This window comes from Lipotes vexillifer, unplaced genomic scaffold (genome assembly GCF_000442215.2).
Source record: "Lipotes vexillifer unplaced genomic scaffold, Lipotes_vexillifer_v1.1 scaffold121, whole genome shotgun sequence".
NCBI lineage: Eukaryota > Metazoa > Chordata > Mammalia > Artiodactyla > Lipotidae > Lipotes > Lipotes vexillifer.
Genome location: NW_006773122.1, coordinates 1,772,152 through 1,781,754, shown reverse-complemented (window position 1 = coordinate 1,781,754; position 9,603 = coordinate 1,772,152). Strand labels below are relative to the sequence as shown.

The 9,603-nt window shown below is 56.8% G+C and overlaps 1 protein-coding gene across 1 annotated transcript; it reads right to left on the bottom strand.

Annotated features, from left to right (window-relative positions):
* Positions 1 to 1,917: 1,917 nt before the first annotated feature.
* On the bottom strand, positions 1,918 to 8,436 carry ARSI (arylsulfatase family member I). The gene is made up of 2 exons (XM_007448052.1): positions 8,075 to 8,436; positions 1,918 to 3,787 (listed from the first exon to the last, which is right to left on the bottom strand). The coding sequence occupies exons 1-2, from the start codon at positions 8,383 to 8,385 to the stop codon at positions 2,386 to 2,388; spliced, it is 1,713 nt and encodes a 570-aa protein (XP_007448114.1). The 5' UTR covers positions 8,386 to 8,436; the 3' UTR covers positions 1,918 to 2,385.
* Between the last annotated feature and the right edge of the window lie 1,167 nt (positions 8,437 to 9,603).

Below are 9,603 nucleotides of genomic sequence, written 5' to 3'. Positions count from 1 at the left end.
GACACAGAGTCCAGACCCAGGTGCCCTGGCTGGGGGGAAGGTAGGAGCCAGAGGGGGTGGGAAGAAGGGGGTCGGGGGCCATGCTGATTGCTGGGCAGAGCAGAAACCACAGCAAGCAGGCTGAACCTCTCGTCACAATGCCCTAAGCCCTGAGTTGCCCCTCATCCTGAGCAACGAATCCCAGGCCCCAGCCAGCTGCCGGTGCCCCAGTTAGGCAGGCTTGGGGACTGCTGGGCTGTGGACGGGGTTACAGACTGAAGCTTGAGTGGGGCTCCTGGGCTGTTAGCTGGGTTCTGGGTTAGGCAGGACTCAGGCAGATGAGCTCTAGGCTGGGTTTAAGATAAGATCAAGCCTCCTTCTCAGGGCACGGGGAGCAGGCACCAGCCCCTAGCCCCCAGCCCCAGCTGGACTCTCCATGTTTGGGGCCAGATTGGCCACAGGGGGTAGGCCTTGGTGCCTAGGGAGGAGTGGAAATTGGCCTTCTATGGCCCTGCACTTGTGGCCCCAAAAGGCAGAGACCCAGGAAGAGAAGCAGGGCTGGAGCTGGAGGCTGGGCCACCTTGGGCAGGGCCAACTCAGCACACACAGGAGAGGCCTCCACTCAACTGGTGTAAGCCTGGAGCGGCAGGGGAGCCCTGAATCCATGCCACTCTGGAAGGGGCCAGCCCACGCAGCTGGGACAAGGACCCGGCAGAGCTGGACTATCTTGGGTCGTGGGCAGACCGTGGATAACCCATCCCTGGGGTATGCCAGACCTGGGACTTCAGAGTTTCCCTCCAGAGCAGACAGAAGAACTGGGGGTGGCCAGAACCCAGAGGCCCCAGCTGGTCCTGCCCCTGCCCCATCATGACCCAGGCACCAACATCCTGGGGACAGAGAAGGGCTCCAGCTGGGGGGAGGCCATAAGAGGTAAAGAGAGCAGGGCTGGGAGGAAGGGCCCCAGGAAATGGACGGTCACCTCCACCGCGCAGCCCCAGGCCGGCCCCTCCCTCCTAGGCTCAGCAACCGCTGCAGTAGGGATGCAGCTCTGTAACCAATTCTTGAAGCCCCCTCACTGCACCGCACCCACCCCACCCGTCCCGCTCATCCACACGCTGACGAGTCCTAACAGGCCTCCTTTGCCAGAGACAAAAATAACTATTTTCAAAATTCACAGCAGGGCTTTCGCCTACACACGCTGCACCGACTGGAAGCTGAAGGGAGATATGCAGAACGCAGTGTGCGGATAGAGGCCCGCTACACAGCCAGCGAGCCCCGAGACCCCCATGCCTCTTCTCCCCACCGCCCAGCCCATGTCCCCCAATACTCACACACCTCGGGGCACCCAGAACACCTAGGCGGAGGGCTCTCAGCTCGTCCACTCTACACAGGGACAGTGAGGCCCGGAGCGAGCCTGAGATTTGCCGAGGCCCCACAGTGGCTCTGTGACCAGGTCCCGTATGTTCTGCCCCTGCCCAGGGTGCCCACCTCCTCTCCCTTTCCCTGGACCAACAGTGAGCTCATGCCTGGCCCAGGATGCACGTGCACACACCCACATGAGCTCGCAACCGCACTGCAGCCCTCGCTTCCGTGTTACTGCGCTTTAATCAAGTTCACGGGTTCCTCCACAACCATTACCTCGGCCAGTCCTCTATAGGCCTGTGAGGTAGGCAGAGCCAGGGCTAGCACTCCCATTGCAGGTGGGGAAATCGAGGCCCAGGGGAAAAGGACTGGGCCGAAGGTCAGAGTAGAACCCAGATGTCCTGATTGTTGGTGCACGGCTCTTTTCACAGCTTGATCCTGCAGGAGCTAATAGCCATGCCCAGTCCTCCCCTTCCCTCCCAGGAAGATGAGCTCACCACCACTGCTCCCACCACTAGTCTGTTCCCAGGACTAGCCCAGGCCACATGAAGATCCAGGAAGGTCACCCCCGGGTCCCTTCAGAGAGCGGCCACATCACCACGCCTCGGCTGGGGTCCAGGCCTGGAGCTGCCTCCAGGTGGTCCCTCACCCAAGAACTACCACAGAGGTCCAGGGTTCAAGAGCAAGGCCTTAAGTGAGCTAGGAGGTGACAAAGTTGATGGGAACTCCACCACAGCCCCAGGCACAAGGTCCACACCACAGAGCGACAAAGCTCTTAGAGCTCATTCTCCAGATGAGGAAACTGAGGCCCAGAGAGCTCATGCAGGTCACTCGAGGTCACAGAGCAAGTCAACGGAGAGGTGGGACTGGGACCCAGGGATCTCAGTCTAGTTTATTCTCTCCCGACTCCTAAACCAAGCTCCCCACCCTTCAACTGAGGGGCTCGACGCCCTCCATTTCCCTGCAGATGAGGACTTGACCTGGGGCCCCTCGCTGGTGAGGACCAGGGCCAGGCTTGCGGGGGAAGGACCTCACCTCCCCCCATCAGATCCGGTGGGACATCAGTCTGGTGTTGAGTTTACGGAAAAAGGATCGCAGCTTGCAAATCTTGCATTTTTTCTTACGGTGCCCTCGGGAAAGGCTCCGAGCCCTGCTTTCCTCCTCTCCTTCATCTTCCTCATCACTGGCCCAGGGCCCCCAAGCCCCCCCATTAAAGTCGGGATGGGCTCGGGGATTCTCAGCCGGGTAGCGCACGGGGATGGCTGTGCGGTTATAGTCCGCCAAGCGGGCCAGCAGCGCTCGGACCACATCCGGCCGCTGGCCAGCGAGGTCCTCCCGTTCGTAGGGGTCAGCACTGATGTTGAAGAGCCACACAGCCTGGCGGGCGCTGGCCATCCGCTCCAGGTTCCACCAGCTGCCGGGGAAGGCAGCCAGTGTCTGAGGTGGGATCCAGTCGCCATAGCCCGGGTCTCCCGTCAGCAGCTTCCACTCGCCCACGCGGATGGCGGCCTGCACAGCAGTGTTCCAGATGCCGAAGCCACCCTCCAGGGAGCCATGCCGGGCGTGGTTGTAGAGCGGGTCAATGTTATGCAGGATCTCCGTGCGTGGCGAGGCCCGGCCCTCGCTGATGGCTGGCCACACATCATAGCCGTCCAGCCCATCGGCTGCCGAGGCGGTGCCACCCGCCAGACCCACCAGGGTCGGGTACCAGTCAGTGATGTGCACCAGTGCCCGGCTTGTCCATCGCTTTCGCTTGAGCAGGGGGCTGTGGATGAAGCCCAGGCCCCGCACGCCCCCTTCCCAGTAAGTGCCCTTGCGTCCTCGCAGCGGCCAGTTGCTGCCCCCCGAGAAGGTCTGGCCGCCATTGTCACTGGAGAAGATGATGACACTGTTGTCGTAGAAACCATAGCGCTTGAGGGCCCAGGTGATATTGCGCACGGCCTCATCCATGCAGGTCACCATGGCCGCATACTTCCGCCGGGCCACGTTGCCCATGGTGCGGTAGCGGTACAGGTACTCGCGAGGGGACTGCAGGGGTGTGTGGACCGCCTGGAAGGCCACATAGAGGAAGAGAGGCCGTCGGGGGCTGTGGCCGGCTAGGATGTGGCTGACGCGCTGGGCATAGAGCAGAGTGGAGTACTGGCCGCTGAGCTCCCAGGCCACATTCTCACCCTCGTGCAGGTCAAAGCCGCACACCCCCGGGCCGTCGCAGTTGTCATAGGTGTAGTAGTCCACATTGCCTGTGAGCGAGCCCAGGAAGGTGTCAAAGCCCCGGCGGGTGGGCAGGCACTCCTTCCGGTAGAAGCCCAGGTGCCACTTGCCCACCATGTGGGTAGAGTAACCCAGCTCCTGCAGCTTCTGGGGCAGTGTTACCTGGTCCAGGGGCAGGCAGTTGGGCTGCCGAGGGCGGATGATGGAATGCTGCAGTCCTGTGTGGATCTGGTATCTGGTGGGAAGAGGGGAGGACACAGAAGGCACCAGTGAGCCAGAAATCACTGCTCTGGCCACCCAACCCCCAACACTCACCCTGAGGTAGGCTCTGATCCAAGCGCTACCAGTAGGCAAAGTAACAGTAACCAGTAGGTGTTATCAAATGTGCCAAGCACTTCAAATGCATTATCTCATCGAATCCTCAAAATCAACTGAAGCAGGTATCATTGTCATCTTACAGATGAGGAGGAAAAAGCTCAGAATGTTTAAGCCACCCGTGCAGTATCACACAGCTAGGAAGTTGGGGAGTTAAGAGTTGAACCCAGGCTAATCATAACAACAACAATAATAAAAGCTGACACCAAGCACTTGCTGTATGCTCAGCATTGTGCTAATAAGCCCTTTATCGGAATTATCTCACTAAATCCTCACCGTAACCTAGGGGGTGCCTATCATTATTATTATTCCCGTCTCCCAAATAAGAAAACTGAGGCTCAGTAAATTAAGTCATTTGTCCAGTGATTCACACAGTTAGTAATTGGAGTTGGGATTTGAATCCCCAGCAGTCTGACTCCAGGTTTCAGAGTCCCTACACTCTAAGCCACTAACTTGCCATGGGGCCTAGAGCAAGTCTAGAGCAAGTCTCCCAAGAAAACTCCTATTCACTCTTAAACGCCCAGCCCAAATGCTACCCTCACTGTAAAGTTTCTCACAGTTTCTCACTCAAAGAATGAGTCACTTTTGCTTCCGGGTTCCCACAGCATTTAGTACAAATCTTCATTGGTCCAACTTGGCCATAGGATTCTACTCAGTCACTGTACATGCTCTTGGGCCCGATGATATTTAATGAGACTGTCCCTTACTTATCCTTGTATTCCTAGCATTCAGGTGATGTTTCAAGGACACTCAATTACGAAATGAATGAATGAAGAATGGCCCTCAAAGGATTTTACAGCCAGAAGGGACCCAAGTCATTTTCTAGTTTATTCACCTCAACTTAAAAAGAAACTAAGGTCCAGAGGAGGGGAAAGACCTTGTCCAAGGTCACTCAGTGGTCAGGAGCAGAGCCAGGACTTGAACATAAATCCAATCAGAGTCCAAGCACAGACCCTCTTCTGGCAAACTAGGCTGCCACTTCTCTTCCCCCACTGAGGCCTCAGTTTGTCATGTGTAGGAGTGAGTTGGTTGGAATGGGACACCTCTAAAAATCTTCCAGTTGCCAAATTTTATGAGACCAGTTCTCATGTGTCGGCCCACAAGTTTATGTGGCCCCTAGATCCAGGTCACTCACACAGGCTAACACCCTGAGGCAGGAGCAAATGGTTAGCAGAACTCTGCATTCCTCGTTTCTTCATTCATATCTCTTTCCTTCTGTGGTCAAGGCACCCATGTGATCTGCTTAGGGTGTCTTGCCTTTACTCAAGTCTTACAAGTCCCAAACTAAATAAGAAGCCTGGAACTTCACACGTGTATTAGAACCCCACACATTTTTCTCACTCCCAGGCATCAAAGTCAAGCCCAGACCTAAACTCCTGACAACTTTAAGCCAGGCATTGGGGTGGGTTTTTCTGTTTTGGTTTCCTTATCTTAAAGCTGTTTTGCTGGGCTTCCCTGGTGGCACAGTGGTTAAGAATCTGCCTGCCAACGCAGGGGACATGGGTTCAAGCTCTGGTCCAGGAAGATCCCACACGCCGCGGGGCAACGAAGCCCGTGCGCCACAACTACTGAGCCTGTGCTCTAGAGCCTGCGAGCCACAACTACTGAAGCCCCCGTGCCACAACTACTGAAGCTCCCGTGCCTAGAGCCTGTGCTCCGCAATAAGAGAAGCCACCGCAATGAGAAGCCCGCACACTGCAACGAAGAGAAGCCCTCGCTAGCCGCAACCATAGAGAGCCCGCGCGCAGCAACGAAGACCCAACGCAGCCAAATAATAAAATAAGTTAAAAAAAAAAAAAAAAAAAGAGTTGGAGCCTGTCGGCCCCGCTGCTTCGCTGCTGGGGTGAGTTGAATTGTGTCCCTCTCCAAAAGTGACCGCAAAAAAAAAAAAGCTGTTTTGGTTGTTAGCTATCATTAGCTACTACTGCCATTTATTTATTTATTTATTTATGGTTGTGTTGGGTCTTCGTTGCTGCACGTGGGCTTTCTCTAGTTATGGCGAGCAGGGGCTACTCTTCGTTGCAGTGCACGGGCTTCTCATTGCAGTGGCTTCTCTTGTTGCGGAGCACAGGCTCTAGGTGGGAGGGCCTCAGTAGTTGTGGCACACGGGCTCAGTAGTTGTGGCTCGCGGGCTCTAGAGCGCAGGCACAGTACTTGTGGCGCATGGGCTTAGTTGTGGAATCTTCCCAGACCAGGGCTCAAACCCGTGTCCCCTGCATCGGCAGGCGGATTCTTAACCACTGCGCCACCAGGGAAGTCCCACTACTGCCATTTTTAACACTATATGCTGCACACACTATTCCACTTACTTTGCATAAGAAACCTACAGTGAAGACTGCTATTAGCTCCATTCTACAGGTGACAAAACTGAGACTCCCAAAAGTGCAGCAACGGGCCCACAGCTGGCAAGCAGTGGAGCTGAGCCTTGAGCTCAGGTCTCTGAGACTCATGCTCAAAATCTCTCAGTGACGTGGCCTCTGCAGACCTCAGTCAAGCTAATGAATGATTAGATTTGATACAGGAAGTACCCTAGGCCCCTGAGTCACAGCGAGCCTCTCTTCATAGGGGCTGGGCACCATGGAACACTGGTTCATAAAGTGGGTGGGCCCGCTAAGTCACTGCAGCCTGTCTGCAAGTGAGTAATGCAGGAAACTGTCTCTCTCCGGCTTTACCAAACACAACTGGATGCACTAACAAACACTAATGAGAGTAGTCAGCATCAGTCAGATGGAGCCAGCTGCAGGGGGCGGAGGGCAGACGCTGCCCAGCCACGCTCAGCTAACTTTGCAGATTCGGTGGTGGGGGGAGTGCTGGGGGGGCTGGAACACTGCCCTGCATGCTGTTCATTCCCTTGCTTAAACCAAGTCATCTCTCAGAGAGAAATGCAAACATGTGCACAACCCTCAGGAATGCAGATTCCTCCTCCCTCTTCTGGAGGTTGGTCAACACTTGGTCTTTACCATCAGCCCCCATCCCTCAACACTTACACTGGTGTCCCTTCCTCTTTCCTGTTCTCTTTCCCAGTTCCTAGAGCTCAATGCTGAGCAGCAGACGGAAGAAAGAAAAGGCATCCCTTCTGACTCCCAGCTCCAGGGCCCCTCTAAAGCACCTGGCCTCTCAGTCCTCTCTCCTACAGACCCCGAAGTTTGGCACAGGCATCAGGTTTGGCCCTCCCTGATTCTGTGCCTCAGCTTCTCCCATCCAGGAAACAGGGAGACTTCGCCTCTGGTTTCTGAGATCACACTAGTGGCTTTTGGGTAGAACTTGGGAGAAAGCATGCCCCATCCAAGGATTAGCTTCAGCCATGCCAAAGGATTTTCTCCTAAGTGGCCAGCGTTTTGCCTTCTACACACACACACACACACGCGCGCGCGCGCGCGCGCCTCCTGTTTCCCTGCTCTTTTAATCCTGTAATCCTACCACCTTGCCTGTGCACAACTCCTTATGGAGAAAGCAGCACGTCTCCTTGGGGCCCCCAGCCAACTTGGGAAGATTTTGCAGATGAAAAAACAGAGGCTTTGAGAAATGAAGTGACTAGCCTAAGGCTACACAAGTCACTGCATCCTGTGTGTGTCTTTCTCCTCCACCTATCAACTCCTTGGCTTCCTCCCAATGTTGTCATCAAACAATTTGGCGACCCTAATCCCTCCAGTGGCATAGAGGCTGCCATTTATTGATAGTCAAGCAGGCTATATGCAACCGGTTTCATCCTCACCACTCCTTTTCAAGATCTAAAACTGTTCACCCCATTTTATGGACAAGAAAACTGAGGCTTGGAGGAGTTAAGTGATTTGCTCAGAGTCTCAGGGTGTGTAAAGAGAAGCAGCACTCAAAGCTAAGTGTCAGAGGCTGCCATGTCCCTCTAACAAAGAGATGACCAGATGTCTCCTTCACATGGTGTGGAGTTTGAATGTCCTGGAACATCAGAGGGAGAAGACCCCAAAGATGATCCAACCCATTCAGTGTACAGTAGGGAAACTGTGGCCCATAAAGGGCAAAGGGCTTACTAATGATCACAGCCAATTGGGGACAGAACTGGCTGTGAGCCCGAGCTTCCCAGTGGGGGTAATGTCGGTACAAGTGAAACCTACAGTTGGGTTTATTTGGGGCTTGAACCACCAACATCAGTGGGTTGGGCCATGCCTACCTGCCCGTGAGAAGTTGGCTCCGCGAAGGCGTGCAGATGGGCTGGATATAATAATTCTCCAACTTGACACCCTCGGCTGCCAGCCGGTCCAACGTAGGGGTTTCGATATCTGAGCCATGGTAGCCCACGTCGTGGTAGCCCTGGTCGTCGGTGAGGATGAAGATGATGTGGGGAGGCTGGCGTGGGGCGGGCTGCTCGCCGGCCTCCGCGGGCGCGTCAGCCACTAGGCTCGGCTTGGCCCAGTCCCAGGACAGGTAGCCGAAGCTGAGCAGGCTGACCAGAGAGAAGCCGGTGAGGGCGTGCATCGCCATGCCGGCCCGTGCGTCCCGGCGCGCAGGGCTCCCAGGGCCTCACCGCCTCGCGCGCCCAGGGCGCACGGCCCGCACGCCCTCCGGCCAGCCCGCCCGGACACCGCGAGAGCGCTCAGCGTCCCCAGGGGAGGCCCAGCGGCCAGTCCGCGACTGCCTGGACTATGAGGCCGGACCTGCGCGGCCGCAGCGGGGCGCTCTGGGGAGGTCAGGCCCGCGCCGAGCTGCCTCCCGCTGCCTGAGCGCCAGCTCTGCGCCGTCCGTGCTCCCTCTCCCCCAGTTCAGCCAGGCCAGCCTGAGACTTGGTGTGGCGGCTTCCAAAAAGTGCTCTCCACCATCCTCTGACTCCCCTCTTCCTTCTAGCCCTCGATTTCTCCCGTCTCCTAATTTCTCTCGCCTCTGCTTTCCCTTTCTCCTCCTCCCGACCCTCCAGCCCCTGGCCCAGCCTCTCGCCCCGCCCGGAGACCCGAGAACTGACGGCTCCGTAGGGTGGTGGGCAGGACCCCAGCGGGGAAGGGGGAGGAAGCACGGGCTGGGCGGGTCTGTGGGGGACACCGCGGGAGAGAAGGCGAAAAAGTTGTAACATCTGCCGGGGCCGAGCCCCAGGTAGAGGGGCGGGGCGTCCAGCGGCGGCCCCGCCCCCGGGCGGGAAGCCCGGGTCGGCCGGGCCCTCTGGCTCCAGCCTCCGCCCTGGCCCAGACTGGGGAAAGGAGGGAGGGGGCTGCGCGGAATTCTATGGAACAGCTCTGGAATGGCCCGGTCGGACATTCCTCGATCGTGGAGTCTTAGCTTCTCTGAGTGCCAGTCCTGGAAGGGAGGCGCATAATTTTCTGTGCCAAGCCGGTCATTCTACAGCTGGTGAAACTGAGGCCCTGAGGTGGCCGGGAACTCGTCTAAATCACGAGCAAGTTGGTGGCTTCTTCCCTGTTGGGGCTAACAGCGGCTGGCTGAGTGGCAGTAGAGACAGCAATGGAGAGCAGGGACGACTTTGGCAAGCACCGACTTTGGCAAGCACCAGAAATAGGTTCTGGCCTTGCCAGGGGGCTTACCTCTCTCCCCAGCCCCTCCCCCTCCTCGTTCTTCAATTGACAGCTTGAATCTTAGACTGGCAGCCCTAGAATCCCGAGGACAGAAGCTGTTGTGTACATCTCGTTCTCCACAGGCTCCAGAAGCTCGATCAGTACGTATTGCAGGGATGAATAGATGAATGGGCCTCAGAGG